Source organism: Eurypyga helias, unplaced genomic scaffold, assembly GCF_000690775.1.
Source record: "Eurypyga helias isolate BGI_N326 unplaced genomic scaffold, ASM69077v1 scaffold14624, whole genome shotgun sequence".
Lineage (NCBI taxonomy): Eukaryota > Metazoa > Chordata > Aves > Eurypygiformes > Eurypygidae > Eurypyga > Eurypyga helias.
The window spans coordinates 38,843-60,968 of NW_010244506.1; the positions used below are offsets into that span (position 1 = coordinate 38,843).

Below are 22,126 nucleotides of genomic sequence, written 5' to 3' on the forward strand. Positions count from 1 at the left end.
CGCACGGGGGGAGGGGGGAGGCAAGTGAGCAGCTGCGTGGTACTTAATTGCTGTGGTTTAGCCTTATCTGGCAATTAAGTACCACGTAGTCACTCAATCACCTCTTCCTCCCCACCCGCCAGTGCAGGAGTAAAGTCGGAGGAAAAAAAAACCCAAGGAAAGCTTGTGAAAAGTTGAATAAAGAACTATTTAATAACATAAGTGAAAATTAAAGTGACACTAACAATACTACTACCACTAAGTAATTAAACCAACAGAAAATAGAATATATGACATATAGTAGCTCACCACAGGCAGACCGACACAGCCAGATTTCAAAACAGCAAACAAAATCCGAGCAGAGAGAAAAAACCCTGAGCCCGAGAGCAGGGAGGGGGGGAAAAAAAAAAAAAATGCTGACCCCCCAGTCCACAAAAAAGAAGCTGCTTCTCTGATAAAAGCCGTGCCAAGAGCTAACAGAAGGAGCTAACCACGCAGCCATCAGCCAGCCCAGAAGCCTTAATGATCTTCCCACCCCCAGGGCCACTTTGGTACCTTCCAAACCCACCCGTGTGCACACCCAGCCTGACCACTGAGCCTGATGTACCAACGGAATGAAACAAAACCCTCAGCTGCTGTGGGCCAGCCAGCTCTGTGTAGGAGAGGAGCTCGCTCCTGCCTGAAACCAGCACACGAGGTTAAACCATGACAAGGAGCCCAAACACTATTTATGTGCTTAGTTCTGAAACAATATTCAAAATACAAGCGATGTTGCTCTGATTACAATTAATTTCACCTTTTAGTTACATATGTATTGTGGTATTTCATCAGCCATGCAGCTGACAACACTTTAACATTATCATTCTGTGTATCTGTGACTTGGTAGGAATACAGTGAGTCACTGAATGGATCTCAATCCTCTAAAAGTTCAAGTTCTTTTATGAATCACAAACAAGATTTGACTCGCACCAAGTGGCCACATTGTGCTTTAAGTAAGCCACCTCCACTGAGTCTGAAGAATGAAGTCTCTCCATCCACCTATACAGAAGGTGGTAATGACAGAACTTAGAATCATAGAATCACTAGGTTGGAAAAGCCCTTAGAGATCATCCAGTCCAACCGTATCTGTCCACCACTAAACCATATCTTTCAGCACCTCATCCACCCGTCTCTTAAACACATCCAGGGATGGTGACTCCACCACGTCCCTGGGCAGCCTGTTCCAGTGTGTGATAACCCTTTCGGTGAAGAACTTCTTCCTTACATCCAATCTGAACCTCCCTGGCGCAGCTTGAGTCCATTCCCCCTCGTCCGATCATCTGTCATGAGGGAGAAGAGACCAACACCCACTTCTCCACAACCTCCTTTCAGGTAGTTGTAGGCAGGGATCAGGTCTCCTCTCAGCCTCCTCTTCTCAAGGCTAAACAAGCCCAGTTCCCTCAGTCGCTCCTCATAAGACATATCCTCCAGACCCTTCACCAGTTTCGCGGCCCTTCTCTGGACACGCTCAAGGACCTCAATGTCTTTCTTGTAGTGGGGGGCCCAAAACTGAACACAGTACTTGAGGTGCGGCCTCACCAGTGCCGAGTACAGGGGGAGAATCACATCCCTGGACCTGCTGGCCACGCTGTTTTTGATACAAGCCAAGATGCCATTGGCCTTCTTGGCCACCTGGGCACACTGCTGGCTCATGTTCAACTTGCATCAACTGAGAAGACCACCAGTAGGTAAGAGATGATACTGATATCTCTGTATTGAATCAAGCCCAAACTTCCCTAGAAAATCAAACTTGTCAACAAGGATCTCCATTTATATGAAGTGTGGTACTGGCTTCTGAGCTTCAGAGAAATGCCCACTAGGAAATGCACTCGTTTCCATATGGAGTAAAAGTTGAGTATGCATCAACCCAACTCAATTCATCATCCACGTTCAGACCTCTTGTTATCTCCCTTAGCCATAGCTTGCTCCACACAGGCCCCTAATCTGATGGGATCGAGGGACTAAAACCCTAGAAGCATGCTGAAGTCCTTCACAAACATCAGTTCAGTTTCAGCCTGTAAGACCAGTGTTGGATTTATGTAAATACATTTTAAACCTAAACTAAAACCCAATGCAGCAAACTGACTAAAGCCTTCAGTCTGGGATTTCTGCAACTCCTTGCACGGTAACAGAAAAGAGTTGTATGCTGTGCTTTAATTAGCTGACTCTTGTGCCTTGCAAGGAAGGAAGGCACCTTGCATGGCTTGAGAGGGAGTAGCAGCTAATCCATAAAGCCATTTTCCACCTCTGATTATTAGTGTAGATGAATCTTTTTGCAGTGTGCTACCAAGAGGTACTGTCATTACCTGTCATCAGCCAGCACACTGACCTAATTCAAAACCTTCAGACTTTACAGCTGTGAGTGTAAAGACCTCACAAAGAGGTCTCCCAGTGATCCTGGCAGGCAAAGCTTCAGCTAACCTATGGGGCAGCAAGACAAGAGCTTTTCTGCTCCAGGTAAGACAAGACAGGACTTCCTTCAATCACGAAGGAGAAGTGAAGCATTTCTATACGAGTCCCAGTAAGATGAAATAGGAGAAGCTGTGCTCTGGCTAAGGAGATAGCCTAACAGCCCTCTCAGATACAAGGCCACACTTGTTAATGGACAGCAGAAAACTGAGTTAACTTGTCTTAAGCTGATTCATTAAAAAAAAAAAAATTTATAAAAGATACAAAGTAGCAGCCAATTTGTTAAAGGAAACACGTATCAAAACAGCATGCATGTAACTGAAGTATGTTTTCATGTTAACACTATCTACCACTGACCTTTTCTTATCTGTCAGATAAGTGGTGAACTTTAGAAATGAGCATATTTATAAGTTGCACCATGAACCCAATAACAACAAGTATGACAAATGTGGCGTACAAGGGAGTAGATACCTACGTAGCATGACATGAACTGATGGCAAAGTACTGAAGGAACACACTGATGTTGTGGTGTACTATCAGAAAACAGTACAATGACAATTGCTAGCGCGGTGTTGGCATGTTCAGTCACAGTACAGTTTAACTCCAGCTAACTCAACTAAAGGGATCATAGTTAAAAACAGCAGTACGAGCTGACAAGAAATTAAGATGTGTAAAATAAAACACAGTAGAGAGACATTTGAGCCAATCTAACGAGATGAGGCAACAGAACTCGCACAGGTATATTTACACAACACTTCATTTGGGCTACTTCTGTAACACACACTAACAAGAAAGAAGTCTAATACAGAAGAACCATATATATACACACACAATACATGTGCACATACCTTCATACGTAATACAGCATATCTCAAAGTGAACACAACAATTCTGCAAGATTAAATCGTTTAAATAACAACCACATTTTAATGACAGTAGCCACTACTAACTACGCCCATGCTTAAGATAACATTTGAATTACACTATTGTCTTCAAAGTTTCACTCAAAAGTAAAAATTATTTTTATTTTATCACCTTATTATTGATGTCACTTAGAACTGAAATATTCTTGCTTGGTTTCCTGCACATGAGGAATATCCTTGGACTACTTGAGGCAAATCACATCAGATATTTGGATTACTCAATACAGCTAAGGAGAGGAAATGTATCTTCATAGCTGATGCAATTTTGTTTAGTAGCCAAGGATATTTTTAGAATACAGAAAGGAAAGCCATCAGACAGGAAAAGACTTGTAAAGGAACCCCAGATAAAACACCAGAAATAGAGCAGTTGTATGCAAAAACAAGTAGCTTAGAAGGGCCAGATATACCTTTGAACTGTTATTGTTCCATACCATCCTAGCATTAGTAAGAAGACAGCAAGGTACAGGTATATAAATCTTGAATGGACAAGAACAAACAACATTTGATACTACTGCACCTTTGGTTGCCTCCATTTTAGCATCTGGCAAGACTGGTGTTGAGGAAAGAAATATTAGAGATCTACTTGAACGAGCAATAGAAAGAGAGAGAATACAGAATTGGACGGTCACTGTGACTGCTGAGAAAGTGTTCAGGGCTGGTCATCTATGAGAATGGCACCCAGCATTACGGAGAAACTAGGCATACTACTGGAGAAACTCGCTCCTCTCAGAAGATACCTGTTACAGTAGAAACAAGCTGGGGAGAAAAAACTGTAACAGTGGACCAGGAGAAAGGAGGACAATGGCATAAGAATTACTCTGAACTCTACAAATGTAAATCAGTCCTCAAGAAAGACAGAGAAAATGCTGATGGACTTTTTAGATATATGCTGTGCTAGGAAGACTCCAGAGTCAAGACAGAAGGTTATGGAACCAACAGAGACTGCAAGAGACATTCCTCCATGCAAGTAAGACAGTAAGGCACAGCTGGCAGAAAATTATTCATAATTTATGTCAATAACCCAGTGCTGATTACAGCTTTATGGTGCACAGACACTGAGAAATATTCTTGTGGTGTTGTCAAGGTAACCTGCAAGTACGTAGGTGTGCAATTCTACTGGCGTTTATATCAAATGCAGAAGAACTAAGGAAATGAGAGCTTATATACAGAATCTGTGTTTTCTTACAACTGAAAAAGCTAAGACTTCGTTGGAGAGCAGAAAGACCTGGAGTAAATGTCAGGAGGAATTGAGCTCACTACATCCACAGAGATGGAGTGTCCTCCCATGTTTAAGACCAACAGAGTAGGAACAGAGCACAGCCTGCAGAAATCAGGCTACCTTCAGAGACACTATGAAAGCACTGACTGCTTCTTTAATTCCCTAAGTGCTACATATACATCTTGTGGTCACATCTTTAGCATCAGTACTCATGCTACCCACTACACATTTTTGTCAAAGACATTATTTAAAATACTGTTTCTGAATTCTGATTTGAATCATGATTCCTTACCAACTAGAGCACCCACAAGCATTTATTTTTTCATTCATGCTACCTTCTTGACCAGTTAATTAAAAGAGGAATGCAAAGAGGTTGTTAACACAATTTTACTTTGCTAAAGAGGGAGACAGAAGACTGGGTAAGAGCACACACTCCGCCAGTTACTGAGGCTCCAATAAGCTATGACCAGTTCCTAGCGCTGACTTATCCTTGAAAACAAGCTGCTTCTGGCACCAATATGATGCTGGGCTGCTTAAAGCCCCCCTCTCTTCTGCTCACCCTCTTTCACAGGCCTCATCGACAGTAGCAGAGCCACACTCACAGAAATCCCTGGCCTTCTCCCTGCCCCCCAAAAAGGGCAGTTTGTCCCATCAGCATCCACCAGAACTGTGACTGATTTAAGGACAAATTCTGCATGGCCTGGCCCTATATAAGGCAAGAAAAAAGAAAACCTCACAAGGATTCACAGTAAAACCTAACAAAAGCAGTATAATGCTGCTAAGCAATCTTAAAAGTGACAGGGACTCTTAAGGCTCTGTTTTAAAGCTTACATAATGCTAAGTACAGCCAACTACCAAGTGTTTGCAGTTTTGACAAAACTTGTAGTATATAATGAAATAATTCACTTTTTAATAAATCGTACTTTTGTGTGTAGCTTTTGAACTCGGCAAAGACACGACTTCCCACGCATTTCTGGTACATGACAGAGGAAAAAGATCTTTCCAGAGAGCTCCTATCTACTGTGGAGTATTTTGTTACTGGTAGTCACTATCCATCATTTACTGGGTGTAGATGAGGTTCCTACATTTGACCCAAAAAAGGCTGATGCAGAATTAAATTCAGCCACAGGCACACAGGAATAAGCTCTTACCAGGCTCAAGGGTAACTCTATCCACTCCCGAAGAGCCGTTTCCCCGTGTTCTTAGACCAGAAACGTAATGTATACACTTAAACACAGTGATGTCATTCAAGCTCGCTGCTCTGAATGGACATCCACCAACTCAAGAGCCTTCTGCTATACCACAGTTTTCACCTACCCACCAAACAAACAAGTGAGGTAGGTTGAATCCAGGAGATACCAGTCTGCCATCTCCCAGATCCTCTCAGTCTGCAACATAAATTTACCCGAGTTATGCTGAAACATATGCATGATGAAATGTAGGCAGGGCACTATCTCTTCCAATCAGAAGTCTTAGAATTATGACCAAAAAAAAACCCAAATAAAAGGTAATCTTGACCAAGCAGCAATTTGCACAGGGTTAATAAGCAACACAGTTGCACCAGCAGGACCTTCCAAAACAAGCTGCTTTAATTTCGGGACTTCAGAAGGATTTACAAACCACTGCAGAAAGCAGGGCTTCATTACGAATAATGGTTACTTGGGAAGACAAATACCATCACTCTGAACAGCCCCCCTCCTTCCTTCTCCCCCAGTTTGATATGTTGAGCATGACATCATACGGTATGGAATATCCCTTTGGTCAGTTGGGGTCAGCTGTCCTGGCTGGGTACCCTCTCAACTTCTTGTGCACCCCCAGCCTACTTGCTGGTGGGGTGGGGTGGTGTGAAAGGCAGAAAAGGCCTTGACTCTATGTAAGCACTGCTCAGCAATAACGAAGACATCTCTGTATTATCAACACTGTTTTCAGCACAAATCCAAAACACAGCTTCAACTACCTCTATCCCAGCCAAAACCAGCACAGCCCCATTTACCTAGACACTGCTCTGTGCCTTAGGAAGGGAATACCTCTGCACTGCCTAAAAAACCTTCCAGGAGTGCAGAGCTCACTCAGATCCACAGAGTCAACATGACAATGTCACTTAGATGTCCTGAAGACATCACAGCAGCAACCTTCTCCTGAGGGATACCTACAATGCAAAGATGATATGCCAATCCCTACAGGGCTTGGGTCACAGAGAGCTGCCAAGATGCTGGCTGAATCTCAGTTTCTGACCAAAAGCTTTGAAATGTTCCAAAGAAGAGGTCTGCTGCACAAACTCCCCCAGCACTGCAAAGTTAGGAGAAACAGCTAACCAAGAGCCATGTTCATGGAAATGAAAACCCAGCAGATGCGATTCAATCCCCTCAACCAGCATCTTGGGAAATCTGCCTGAACACAATGTGAGCCTGTTTGCTTTCACATAATACAGGGGACCTAAGTAAAGGGGAAGGGCTATAGGCAAGCCAGCATCAGATCCAAGAAGGTGCTGGGAGGACACAGAAGACACACAGAGGACAGATGTGGATGAAACTCAGGATTTTCTGCAAGAAAAAAAAATTTCAGAACAGCTTTTGTTCTGCTTAAGAATAAAATTGATTTTAAGAATGTCCCACACAATGGGAATTCTGAAATATTGTTTTAAAAAACATTTATTAAAGCATTTTGCTCCAAATTCCATAATGAAACCTTTGAATGGCTCAGAAAAATGACAATGGCTAGCAATACATTATACATATATTTGAAAAAAATATAGATAAATGTTCTTTGTTACCTTCACCTGCAGCAAGGATAATCTCATCAGTTAATATTTTCCATTTAGCTTAACAGCTTGTGCTTTTTAAACAAGACTACAAACTGTACCATGAATACTTCTTTTACCCATGGGAAGAAACGTACTACAGAAAGCAATCAAAGATTCTCAGCGTTTGATTTTGCTTTTGCAAAACAACCTAGTTAGAAGTCTCTAAGGAGATATTCCAGAATCAATTGCATTAAATTATGTTCTGAGAGTCCAACAGCAAGCCAGAATACAAACAAAGCACAAAAAAGCAATGTTTCCCTTAGTGAAATGAGCACATTATTATTAAAAAGGCAATCTGCAGTTAATATTGGATAGGATTCGGGTTTTGTGTAAAGGTTGAAGTTTTGAAAATTATTAGGAACCAAAACACTCCCACTTGTTTTGATCTTTGATTTTCAAGTGAAATCAGAATTAAGATCTATTAGGTCTATTTCAAATTTCTTTCAGATTCTAATCTCTTCCCATGATCCCAATCATCCAGGACTTTAGCCATCAGGGGAGCATAGGCCCCATCACCAATGCATGAATGTATGTGAGCCCTTTCCAATGACTCAAGATTTGCATCACCAACGAGAAGGCAACTTTCTTTTTAGCACTCTCCACACAGCTGACGTTGTTCTTACCACCTTTTAACTTGGTTGTAAGTACCACAGATTGAAAATGAGAAAAGCAGGGTCAAAATTCATGTAACTAGAAAAAAAGGTATCACCTGGAGCAAAACACATACCTTTGTGGTATATAAAACATGTGCTGAGGTGGGGGTTTGTAGAGAACTCCTTCATACACAGGCCACAAACCACTTAAAATTCTGAAGAGCGAACTCTTTCCACAGCCATTGGGTCCAGTGATTAAAAGATTCATCCCCTCCTGCACCTACAATAGCAATGAAAATGCAAAGATGTTAATATGCAGGGTACATGGCACAAGACAGTCTAAGACCCCCAAATGGAGTTACGTAAGCATTTATATCAAATTATCAATCCATTTCATTAATTACCTGCACACATTTATGCAACTATTCTGGAAACAGTGACATTAGATATAACATGTACGCTAAAATAATGAAAATAACTTCTATAATGTCTGAGTATTTCTATAAACTACACTGAATTATCTCACAATGTCAATACACCACAGTCAGAATCAATCATTCTAATGCAGGTCAGATCCTGCATTAGGGCCTGTAGTGACAGGACAAGGGGTAACGGATTTAAATTCAAAGTGGGGAGGTTTAGATTAGATATCAGGAAGAAGTTCTTCCCAGCGAGGGTGGTGAGGCACTGGAACAGGTTGCCCAGAGAAGCTGTGGATGCCCCATCCCTGGAATTGTTCAAGGCCGGGCTGGACGAGGCTTTGAGCATCCTGGTCTAGTAGAAGGTGTCCCTGCCCATGGCAGGGGGGTTGGAACTAGATGGTCCTTAAGGTCCCTTCCAACCCTAACCATTCTGTGATTCTACGAACAATGCACGCAGCAGTGCTATACCCATTGGTGATATTAATTTAAGCTATGGAAGCCCGATCAAATGACTTGGAAAATTTACTTCATATTGCCCTTTCCCGCTTATTTACCAGCGTTATTTTGGCTGTGTGGCACTTGGTTTCACTCATTTGAATATTATCCTCCGTATACATGAGTGTATAATCACAATGCCATTGTCTATGTTTTACATAAACATAGTGACCATGTTGCATTTTCTCTTGGTTTTGACTCTTGAGCCAAATCTCAGTGTCTCCAGAGCCAGTGTCTCCTTCACTATAAGGCTGTAAGTTTACAAATCTGAAATTCCTACACTGAAGCCATTGCAAGTTTTGCCACAGCTAGGACCCTGTCCTCCTAGTTGCTAATTCCTACATCAACACAGTTGGCAAGAAGAACACTCTGCTTCAGCTAAATTAAAGGAGCTGCTGCTGGAATTATTCATGTTAGTGTTCCAATAACTTCAACTATTTTTTTTTAATAGTAACATCTCCAGTGGAACATATATATATGGGAGCAATTCAATAAAGGTCATCCATAAAAATTATGGGCAGGTACAGAGTGGTTTCTGGAAGAGCTTTTTAAAAACAGTGCAAGTTTTTACTGAGTAAAGACTCCACAGCTGGGCTCGTGCACTATGCTGTCAACTATTAGTTAGTACTGCTCTTTGTGGTGACCAAGTGGAACTACGGACTCAATTTTTCAACTGTTGCTGTGAACTCAGACTTTTAAAAGGAGCCTAGGTGAGTAAAGCATCCCAATTTCACTGAAATTAAAGATGGATGCAGATTCTCATATACAGCTTTGAAAATCTCAGGTCAGTTTTTCACCTGGAAACAGGACCAGAAACCCTCTCTTCTCTTTCTTTGAGCAGCATAAACTACATATGTCTGCCTCTATTGAGCTACTATGCCTACCTTTCTGGACTTTCCCTTTTATCCATATGCTCCTCCAAGTACTTAACATAAGGTACATGAATTCTGTGCTGTTTATATTAATGTGATGGCAACAATCAGAAGATTCTTGCATATCATCTTACTTTGAAGTTTAGTCTGGAAACCACCACATCACCGTTCGGAGTAATAATAGGAACATTTTCACAAATAATTCCATGATCAACATCAATAACTTTTCCTAGAAAGAAAAAAATTTAAAAATTAGAGTTTGTGAACCTTCTATTAAGCAACGATATGTGACAGTGTCTGTGCAGAGGAGAGAAGTATGAATAGGTGTTTCAAACAACTCTTTTATGTGCTCCAGGTTCCCCTAGTGGAAAAGCTGGATAATAAATCTTGGCTAGTCAGAAAGACACTGCTTGAGGTAGCCAAGAGTATGCAATTAATCCTAAATTTGATCATAAACATATAATGCACTGTAAAGACACGTTTCTAGCTGTGTTTATGGTATTTGGTTTCAAATAAGCAGTCAGTATCAACCAGTAAAAAAGTTCAAGGACAGCCTTAGCCACCAGCAGACCAGTTTACCTTCTCTTGAGGATTTAGTTAGAAAACAGAATCTACTTTCACTACCAGCTCTGAAACTCAGAGCCAAGTTCAGTCCAGCAACCAGAGCAAAGGATGGCTTGCTTCCAGCTCTTTTTGAAGCCACAGACACGTAAACATGTCTTGCAAGTATTTGCAGAAACCCATATAACATTTCACTCCAGTAGCTACACTTACTATTTGGATTTCTGGCAAATGTAAATATACAATCTCAATTGGACATTTGGATACTCTGCAACACAAGGGCTTTGAAATAAATTCTTCTGGAAACAGTAAAAAAGTGAAATCAACTCTAAATTCTCAATTGCCTGTTAATGGGCTTCTCTAACAGAATCCAAACAACTGGGCTCCTCTAGACAAATACCAGAAATTACCTTTACAGACAAGATGCAAAGGAGAGAGATTTCTCTTTGTATTAGAAGGCTGATCATTTTATAGCTTAGACTAATCTGAACAGAGAAAAAAGGAACTACGAAAAAGTTGTGTTTATTACAAACAGATCTAGTAACATTTCCTTCATTTAAGGTTAGTTCTACATTTTCCATTAAAAGGCTCTTTGTTCAATTGCTTCTGACTTTGACAACTATAAAAACCTGGGCAAAAATTTCTGTGCCATGTATCACCTCAAGCGTTCTTTTTTTCCTAAAATAAGTTCTAAATAAAACAATTCTGTGGTGTCCAATAAGACCATAGGCTGGGGGGGCGGGGAGGGGGGGGAACCAAAACCAAACTTGGATACAGTGGGGAAATTCTAGTTAAAACAAATCTATGACAAAAAAAGTAAGCATTGAGTAAACTTAATTCTAATTTCCTAACTTCAGTGTTTGACTCCAACTTTAGCAGTATTTGTACAAGATGTACAAAATTCTATTTCAACTTTAAAATTCTGAATTATTAGACACACTCTGTATAAGGCAGTATTGTTATCTGTTAAAATATTCTAAGAGTTTTCATATTTTCACAATGCTGTTATTGACAACAGTAAATGTAAGGCACAAAACATACATCCCTTAGTCACATAAACTTGTACTGGGTGATTCAAAAGGAAATTAGTAGTACATGGTCAAAGAGCCCTTGGGGAAGCTGAAAATTAAGATTTTTCTTTTCTAACAACACAGACAGATATATGTATGTGAGCACGTGTACTTTTATCCACATACAAATCCACTTTGCAGTGATTTCTGAAGTATCAAGACCAAAAGAAAGGAGAAAAAACAGGATTACAATAGGACTTGTCATAAAAAGTGTGGAGCCTGTGGCCCAGATTCATCTGGCCTAAATTCTACTTAAGCCCCTGTGCACAATGCTTGGTCTTGGCTAGCTGCCTCTGAGAACCAACAACCACTCAGGAGCAAACACTAGTCACCAGGACTCAGGAGGAATTCAAGCTGGATGAAATGGGTGACTGTAGTGGAATCAAATCTTGGGAAGAGGCTGAGAGAAAACAGGAGTGGGCTATAAGTATACTAGACCAAAAGGGAACGTGAACAGCATGTTTGCAAACCTGAACTGTATTTGGTTTTGTTTTTAAAACAGTCATCTAAGAAGAGTCCCCAGATAGCCTTGTTGCTCCAAGAACTACAAACCTTGTGAAACACGACAAAATGTAACAGTTATAAAATGTCCTTTCTTTTAATGTCAGCCAAATGTTAACCAAGATTGACAAGATTAAGACACTGGCTATTTCCACAGCTACCCACCACGCCGCATCAGGCTGTTTGTTATGAAGAACCTTCTCAGAGGACCTTTGAGAAATCTGTGCTGAAGGGCAGCACTGTTGAAATTGCTGAAAGAAGGTACTTCATAAAGAGCACCGTGGTGCCTTCAACTCTACCGAAGTTTAAGTTTTCAAAGCCCAAAGAGAGGGGATGAAGCTTTTCAACACAACAGAGGGGAGAAGCCTAAGGTCTCTGTTGGGAAAACTGGGAAAAGCCCATTGCAACAACTGCCTTTAAGTACCTCAGAGAGAAGCTGTATACAAGAAGAAAAGAGAGATGACACATAATGGACCTCAATAAGAAATGGATGTACACAGCAAATGCTCTGGGGAGAGTGGAGAGAGAAAGACCGTGGCACCAGAAAGATACAGGATAGGGATAGGAGGGATAAGGCATATATTGTTCAAATCATTTGGGAGGTGAGGGAAGGGTAGTTGTCAGATCATTTTCAGTTAAAAATTTCCACAAAACTATGAAAAAATGAACACAGGCTGATTTTCAGGTGCTGAAAACAATGTAGTGTTTGCATCAAAAATTACTGAATCAACCTGTTTGTTTCCCCAAACAAATTAATGTGGCATTTGAAGATGAAAATGTTACAGTCTCAGTTTTCTGAAAAAATTGTCTGAGGAAAGCAGGCACTGTCCATGTAAGAATAATACTACCACCACCAATAACAGTATAGTTGAAATGTCTTTTTCATTGAAAATTTCCACAAAAAACATTTGAGCAAATTTGTGTATTAGAAAAGTATTGCAAAAGCACAGTTACAAAACAGCAGGAGGATAAAATGGAAGGCAACATGGTCTCTGGGGTATTGAGAGGCTGATTTGTTGTAGAAACAAACCCTCTGTTCACCTCCTGTCCCACTGCACCAGCCTCACACACAGGGAAATACATACAAATACGAATTAATTACCTTTGATTTCTAAGGGCCCATCGATGTGTAATTCTGCTTTATCTTCATTCTTGCTGTTGCTTTCAGACCCTTGAATAACAGCAGTTCTTTTGTAGATGCCTCTCTTCACCTCATCAAAGACAGAGAACATGTTGTAGACACGGGCGGTGTAGCCTGCTAGCTCAGTAACCTGAGAAACAACAAACACCTCATTTCAGTTCAACTTTGCAAATTCTATAAATTAAATGTGTGGCCAAAGATTCATGGAAGACATTCCCAGCTATTCTGCGTCAGTGCTTCTCAAATGTTACTCTGGAAGGATCATGATGTGCTTTTTGACGCCTATCAATTTTTCTTCCTTGAGATTCTATGTTAACCCACATGCCACCCACAGCTCCCACCAGCCAGCAGACAAGGATGGTTTGAGGGGGACAGATTTCAGCTAACGTAAGCTATGATCGTTCCAGTAAGTAAGAAGGTTGCACAAACTGCTCTTTTCCGTGAATCAGTAGAGGCTTCAACCAGCAGAGAATAGCTATTAGCATATCTGAAAATAGAGAGCCTATCATAAAAGAGAAAAACAAAATCTCTGCATTTGCCAGCAAAATAAAGGTCCACAAAAGTCAGAAAAATTGGCATCTATAATTATTTATGTTTACTTTCCTGTATTCCTGAAACCTCCTGTGGGAAAAGTGTGCTTTCCTGTGTAAAACAGGCAGCACCAGAGCATCCTAATCTAAAACATGGTACAAAAAAGACATTACTCTTCTGTCAGGCGCACCACAGCTAAATCTGAGACCCTGGATTCAAACTGGGCATTTTTAAGATGGAGAGGTCTCTTAAAAGGCTTTCTCCTTTTCATGGTCCTTTTGTCACAATTCCCACCTGGTGAAGACAGAAACAATAGATCTCTGGACCTGATAACTTCCTACTCGTGGGCAGCAACACCACCAAGAGCTCCCAAAGAACTGCCTCCACCTGCTGGCAGCAAAGAATTACACCTGGGCACCTTATTAAAAATCTTTTATTAGATGGTCTTAAAAGGATGAATTTTTATACTAAATGCAAAGAGCAAGGCAAGAATAGTAAGAAAATGAGTTCACGATTTTAAAATCATTAGCTTGCTGGGGTTAAACACATACACCCTATGGCTGAGTTCACCTGCTATGGCGCGCACAATCACGTTACAAAATCCTCTGGAAATGTCACTATTTGTGCCAGATTCAGAAGTGAGCGCTAGTTGTGGCCACATGGCCATCACTCCACTGCAGGTTAACAAATATACAACCTCTCAAAAAGCTCAGTTTAAAAAGAGTCATTGGTCAGTGTTTCAACTCTGTCAGCTGTACGTCGGTTTGCACTACTGGTAACTGCATCAACAGCTGCAAAAAGTGTTGGGTGCTTGAGGCAGCAGGTAGCACACAGGAGCTGTAACACCATGCTCCACAGTCCTTCTGGCAATTTCAGCGGCAGCCCATGCCAGGGCAGAGTGCTCCACACAGCGTCAGCAGTGGCATTTGATGGAGAGAGAGAATCCTGCATGTGATGAACAAAACTTGTACTAACTGTGCCCCAGAAGAAACGTAGCTTGTAGTAAGTTTCTCAACCACGACCCTAGCAACTTGCTTTGTCATAACACTAAATAATACCATCTAAACTATTGACCTGCAGAGGAAAGTTGAGCCCACCTCAACTACACACTGAATTACACTGACTGGAAGGAGGCTGCGTTGGTGGATCAGGTGGGCAAGAACTGAAACTTCACTACCACGTGAAGTGGACGGAAGCGTACTTCAGAGTACTGTCCTTTGGAAACTGCCTGAATCACGAAATGGGAATGACAATGTGGTTAAGGTACCACAGTGCCTCCTGAAGAGAAGCCCAAATGTAAAATTTGGAATGGAAATGGGAATTCATACAATTCATCTTTGATCCCATAATGTCTGGATTAAAGTCTCACCGTGTTATAAACAAAGTGAGTTTGCATACTACTCTGTGGGTATTTTTGCTTCCAAAAAATCAAACCACAGTGTTTGTAAGTCCTCATTACATAAATGACTTAAATGCTGCAAATAAAATAGAAATGGCATTAGTAGGTTAATCTGGCAGCATCTTCAGAGCAGAGGGGACAACTAAAGGAGCATAGGTAAAAATCACAGTCCATCAGAACTCCTTCTGAAAAAAACACAGACTGTGGCTTTGTCAGAGGCGCCAAACTACCCCTCCTCCTCCAACTGACAAAGCTGTAGCTATTATGGCTGGATTCCAAGTAACGGAATCCATAGTCTTTGATCAGCTGCCTAGCTAATGCGTGCCTCCTCGCGCTGTGCTGGGAAAAGGGATCCCCACCAAAGGGACAAGCAAAACCCGATTAACAAATGCAAAACCAGCACTCAGAAGAAAACATTGAGCAGAAAAACAGTGCTGCCTCACTTTTCTTTGGCTTTACAGCCAGCACCTAGAGAAATCCCCAAGACAGACCATAGAAGAAAGCTCAACTTTACTGGAATTTGGGTAAGGACCTGAAACAACATCTCTGATCTTCCAGATGAACATCCCGTATTTCTAGACTATGTGCTCTCCCAAGGTGGATTTTTTCCTGCTAAAATTTCACTATTTTCCATATTTCTTACAGTTTAACAGGTTCACCAGATACTGAAAAGAACCCTACGGTTTAGGTGGCCAGGAAAGAAGTAATCAATTCTCTTTGTGTTTCATACAAAACGTGACACACTTCCAACAGAAGTGCCCCAATACACTGGAGGCAGACTGAATTCAGGTCTGTGCTCCAAACAGAGGAGGAATCCTAACCTTTAGTACTCACATTCCATGAACTTTTATTGCTCTCTGATGGCACCTGAACACAGGTATTAAAAATTACATTTACATGTTGCATCATACTGGCAGCTGTGCACTTTAAACTCTTTGTGGACTTAACTCTAAAGATCAAACTATCCAAGATCTCCATGGATTTAGCTGCAATAGAATTTGCCTTTAAAAACTGCACTTTTTAAAAATATTAAATGTGAATTATGTTTTACTGGTTTTTTCCTCCTCTGTTTCGTGTATGACAGATGTACAGTACCTCTTTGTATGAAGACATAATCCTTTCAATAGCATCTGCTCCAGAGATTAGCAAGTTTCGTGATGTAGTAAAAGCTTCTGTTCTTTCACTAACCATAGCCTGTTTCTGGCCATCTTCCAATTCTAAAAGTAAAAATACAAGTTTTCTGTTAAAACATTCTTCTGAGAATTATCTTACTTCCTGACTTTGGTTAAAAAGAAACATTTATACTGATGGAAATTGGGCAACATGATTTTATTTCTATAGGGAAGCAAAGGCATGGTTTAAATAGGATACCTCTCCCACACAACACAGTTTCTCTCTTCACCTGACCCCAGAACAAAGCTGTCATGCTTTGTTTATAACACTGCATCCTATTAGCAAGAAAACTCTTGCTCCAAAGAAAGCAGATGTCTCCTAAGAACATGTCAGCAGCAACAGGAGAGGAGAAAACAGCAGCAGAAATTATAGAAGATATGTGAGAAATATGTATGTTTACATTTAACATATCTATGTGTACTCTTGCTACCAGATGACCCACAGATTTATACACCAGTCAATTTGCAATGCTTGCTTCTTGAAGGAAACAAGATCAAAAGAGAAGTGGATGAATATTTTAAGACTGAATGTTGTTTCAGTATTACAGTTGCATCTACAAAAAAAAAAACACACCAGACAGTGCATCATAAAATACTTCTAAAGATTTTTCACATATAAGATTTAGAATTAATGGTCTCAAGGGTTTTGTGCATCACACAACCAATATATAGAGACATGTATAAAGTTAAGTCTGTTGCAGTACAGGGTATGGATATTTTTTTTTTCTAAATTTTTTTTAAAGTTTGTTTTTTAAGCTAAACTGCTGCTAGGCATCAGGCTAGGCAGAAGAATAGGTGGCTCCAGTGTGGCAACTCCTGTATTAGCAATTGTTAACATCCTGTGATGTTTGTGCAGTGCTTAGGGTCATGGAAAACTGGGAGTTCCCTGCAGGTGTAATGCAACTGTAAATTTTACAGACTAAGTCAAGCAATGCAAGAGTATAGCAATCAATAATTTTACTTGTTGAGTAGTTGTCTCACCTCCCTGACAAGATCAGATTCTAGAAATCTGGTGTCTAGAAATCTACATGCAGCCAGATATATCTTTCTGTCTTTATCACTAAAATCTAAATATTATATTGTTTTCATTTACACATTCATAAAGCTATCCTTACATAAATACATCTGAATCACTGAAATACACTATGGATAATTTAGGAAAAACTTCTTCTAAATTCCTACATCATAATTTTGCAGGTACATATATATACACACCATCTATATGTTACTCTTTCTGGTCTCAGTTTTATGAATCGTAATTAATTGAAATACAGGTTCAAATTTTTTAGCTTAAATTATACACCACCAGTACACTGCCAACTAGTTGTATGTAATCTAGCCACCTGAGACACGAGGCACACTTATTTAAGGGGAAACATAAAAAGCAGCATCTCTCCTGTATGTAAATGCAGAATTTATGGAGGGCTGCTTCCAGCACCCAGGCTAGCTCAGCTAGCAAGACCTGAGAGAGCTCTACAACCCGCTGCATCCGTCATCTTAGGCAAACTTTCGAGGTTTTTTTAAAAATTAAGATACAGAATTTATAAGCATTTCACCATTCCAAAACACAAGCTCTTACACTACATGCTTAACCCACCAAGATTATTTTTCTGGAATTTTTCATCCAAAACATTTTTCATACGGCTGGCCTCCTGCGGTTGAAGAAGTGGTGCATTGTAACAAGGCAGACAGGCTGTCTCTGTTTCATGCAGAACCTAACATTTTCCTTTTCATCTTTATTTGTGTAATTGATAGTCATACTTGTTTTACAAACAAAGATAAGTGTTCATGTGTCTAGAGAAATCAAAGTCTTGCTTCCAAAAATAGTTACTTTCCAGAAACTGATGAGAGACACAACATTTGGAACACCAATCCTTTAATACAAAAAGAACATGAAATGTCATCAAATGGGAATCTTGGCTTTGCTAGTTAATTTCTTCCCTGAAATATGTAACAGGATTAGCAAATTTCAGTCAGAAATATCACAGTCATAGAAGATTATTTTTTCTTTTTATTGCAGGATTATTTTTTTACTTTTTTTTCCCCCTCTGAAGAAGTGTGCAAAATCTATTGCTTCACCCCTTTAGTCTCAGGACTGGCCACGGTACCAGTTTTGTGCATATCCTGATTCTGGTGATGTATCCTAAAGTAATAAATCCACTATCTGTCCCTTCAGATTTGAACAAACTTGCATCTGACCTGCTGAGGCGCAAAGCGCTGTCTTCCCAAGCATGTCAATGGTAAGCTGAGGTCTGCTTGATTCTTTGAATACCTGTTACACCTCAAACTGGTCTTCACAGCGTTGATTTGTCAGTATTATGTTTGTGATCCATCATTATGATATGCCTCAGGTCTCCATAATAAGCCCTGTGCTTTAACATTTTACATTGCTGGTGGCAAATATTCCTCCGCTTTACAACATCAGCCATCACTGTGTCTTTCTTTTCTCCCACATTAGAAAAGTATTTATCAAAAGAGTACTCATGAGTAAAAGGAATGCTATTTAGTTTAGCATGAATATGAATCTTTTTTATTAATCATGCTGTAATACCAAGGAGATAATTAGAATGTATGGTTAAACAACCTTTTTCTTGCCTGTACTCATTCCCATGTTAGCAGAAAGACTCTTTTCTGTCTTGCTGATAACCTTCACTGTGAGATGAAATGGCTTTGTACAAACCCTTCTGTTTGGAATAGGACCTCCTGATATTTTTGAAGCTGTTACCAGGATGTGAGCCAGGGTCCTGACATAGCGCCCTCCTAAGCCATGTGATGGGGAGCAGCCCAGAGAGCTGAACACCCAGCTGTGTACTGACAAAACTGCAAGTAAGCTAAACCATGGGGGCTGCATGAAGCCATCCTACAGCTAGAACCAAGCTTGTCCAGCTGGACAGCCCTAATTTGGAATACAGCTACCAAGACCTGCACAGAGAACAATTCACACATTCCTGATTAAACGTACTACCCAACTTAGAGCTGATCTTTTTGCAGACACTGTAGGAGCTGTGCTTAAAGAATCCTATGGAATGTGTAAGTTCTAATTGTGCATAAGGAAGCCTGTTGAAGCAAACTTCCCCACTTGTCTTTCACTACCCTTAATTACCTTTCTTTCTGCTCTCTTTTTTTTTTTTTAATAGCATCTGCGATAACAACACTACTCGAGTCTCATTTCACTTCCTGGAAAGTTGTGACAGAATGTCAAAAATGATACCCTCCAAGCTCTGAATCTGAACTTCACCTTCTCTTCTTCCAGGGAATCAGGTAAAAACATTGGTTCCTAACAGGTCAGCACATAAGAGAATAATTACCTATAATTACACTATGGTTTATGGAAGGAGATAAACACTCTAAGAAAGTTAATAGTACCATTTTGTAGAGTAGCAGACGATGCTGCAAAAGTCATCCTGCCATCCCAAGAGTTGCCAGTGGAAAAGGACTGCAAATATCATAATCTCATGTGACACAAGGACACTCTAAGTCCTGAATTCATGCTCTTTATCAGTCTTATGTTCAAAGTTGGCTCTTTTGCAGTGCCCTTTCCTCAGCTGACTCGCTATGCCTCAAAGTTACGCAGAAGACAGAGACACTAATAAACCCTGAATAATAAATAAATATGAACAGCGTTCAGGGGAAGTACAGTCTTCTGAGGACATAACTTTCAAGAAACATTTAGAAATTAAGCAAAAAATGGTATTACCGCCATCTGCAAATCCCGTTGCGGTGATGATGGGCACAGCGACCATAATCATGCCACAGCTACTCCAGACATACTTCATCAGGAACTGCTCTATCATGATGTACCATAAGCGTTTGGACAAAATGAGATTCATTTGATCTGCCAAAGCCTTGTAGCTTTTTTGCAGTTGTTTCATTTCTACCTACAGTTAAAAAATAAAACATTTATTCAATGCAACAAAGACGCACAGGTCATACAAGACACGTTCACATACACGCATGAAATAATCGGATACCCAGATCACACCCAGAGCTGTGATTTCTGAGTCACATCTGCTTCATGGTACTTCATTTTCACAGTGCTGCAGTCTCTCAGCAAAAGCTCGCAGCTTTATGAAGTTGATGGACCTGGTTCTTATTTACACAATCATCCCTCAACAACACATTGGCGGGGTTTCAGATTTTTTAAGATCTCTGATATATACAAGAACACATACAAGGCAGTCAGAACAGCTGATCCTAACAGCCAAAATAAGGTTGATTCCACGTCCTTTTAATGAAGCTGCACCTGTAGGGTATCACAGCAACTGAAACTCCTCACACTGGAAAGCGTTTGGGGCTCAATTATCTCCAATGATTTAAAGTTGCAGAGCTGATCCCTGCTTGGTTTTGCAAGTAGTCTGGAGGAAGAGAGACCTATCCTAAGAGGTTTAATAAGTCAAAGACAGTTGCAAGTCAATATACATTCAGTTCATGCAAGTATATGTAGGAATTGAAAAAAAGGTTTAATTTAGCTACACTTAAAACATTATTACAGGCAGCTTTTGAGAATGACTGCTCCTCCAAAATAAACCATTTACATTATATAATCATTGTTTGGACTGAAAGAGTAGTACTTCAGACTGGTTTCCAGCTTTCATTTTCACCTTACATGAAACAACTACTTTTTTACTTCCCCCTCCCCAAATCGTGTTTGAAAGGTGTTACAATCAAAATATACTTCTAATAAAATATGAGGGGTTCCTTAATAAGGTGGCTTTGAAACAAGTCACTAGTTTATGTAACTGACTGCTGAAGTACCGTACTTAAGCTATTTTAAGACTCCGATGACTACATCTCTGCATAGCTATGTAAAAGTGTCAAAGGTTGTAGTACTCTCTGTGCTATCACAGAGTTTTCCCTCAGACTTTCTGGTGCGCCCTGGTTGCAATTTCTGCAGCATTAAACGTGGTGGTTCACAGACGGGTAAAAAAAGAAAAGCCTGGAAAAGTTAAGCGGAATGGACTGGGTGGGGGTAAAACCGAGATTAGCTTTCTAGAAAAGCATAGGATGCAGCTGCAAAACAGGAACACTGTCAGAGCACAGGGGAACCACGTTCGGCTCCCCCCAGACACCGCCTGTGAGGCTGTATTTTCCTAGGAAACGGGAAGTGCCAGCTGTAAACAGGTTTAAATGTCGGAGGGACCCAAAGTCCTCGGGGAGGGCAGGAGGGGAAGCACGGTTGGCTCCGGCACTGCAGAAGCAACCCCACCACCCTCCAACTTCTCTCCTGCTTACCTTGTGCCCTCGGTAAAACGCTATCTCTTCCACATTGGCAATGATGCGCGAATGCATGAAGCGCAGGTAGCCCTTCTTGTGCGCCTCCTCGGCCACCAGCTTGCCAAACTTGGGAGAGCAGGCTTTGAGCACGCGGGCCGTAGCGTAGACGACGAGCCCAGCCAGGAGCGTGGGCCCGATGGGGTTCGCGCCCCGCGACCGCGCTGTGCGGATGAGGGTGTAGGAGGTGAGCACGACATCCAGGATGGGCTTGGTGAGGTTGGAGTAGAGATGCGCCACGGACTGCGAGAACATCATGATGTCCTCGGTGAGGGACTGGTCAGGGTTGGCCAGCCGCCCGTCCATGCTGATCACTCTGTAGTAAGTCTGGTTGGCAAAGTAGGTCTCATAGGCGTGATCCACCAGGCGCGTGCGGAAGGCGAGGGCCAGCTTGCACTCCAGGTACCGTATGGTGCTGTTCACGAACGTGGCGGGGATCGCAATCATCAGCCATTTGATTAACTTGAAGACAAAGCTCCTGGGCTTTTTTTCCACGATGCTCTTCACAATCTTCCCATCGAGGGCTGCCACATAGATGGAGAGGAAGGTCCGGGACACCAGAGCGACCGAGTGGAGGCAGAGCAAGCCCAGCTCGGCGCTCACCAGCTTTGGGAAGAACAGCTTGCGAAGTTCCAGCAGCTGCTTGAAAAATTCCGCGTTGACCGCCGGGGAGGCTTTGCCGGCGCGGTGCGGCGCCTCCCGGGCCCCTTCGGCCCGGCCGGCATC

At 41.2% G+C, this 22,126-nt stretch overlaps 1 protein-coding gene across 1 annotated transcript in view; it reads right to left on the reverse strand.

Annotated features, from left to right (window-relative positions):
• Positions 1-22,123, reverse strand: part of ABCD2 (ATP-binding cassette, sub-family D (ALD), member 2) — a gene marked incomplete at its 5' end in the record, with an annotated part of 44,193 nt that extends 22,070 nt beyond the window's left edge. Inside the window, 6 exons of the mRNA XM_010149784.1 lie at positions 8,100-8,245; positions 9,889-9,983; positions 12,989-13,157; positions 16,053-16,174; positions 19,827-20,007; positions 21,362-22,123. Coding sequence (XP_010148086.1) covers positions 8,100-8,245; positions 9,889-9,983; positions 12,989-13,157; positions 16,053-16,174; positions 19,827-20,007; positions 21,362-22,123 — 1,475 coding nt within the window. The remainder of the gene's footprint in view (positions 1-8,099; positions 8,246-9,888; positions 9,984-12,988; positions 13,158-16,052; positions 16,175-19,826; positions 20,008-21,361) is intronic.
• Between the last annotated feature and the right edge of the window lie 3 nt (positions 22,124-22,126).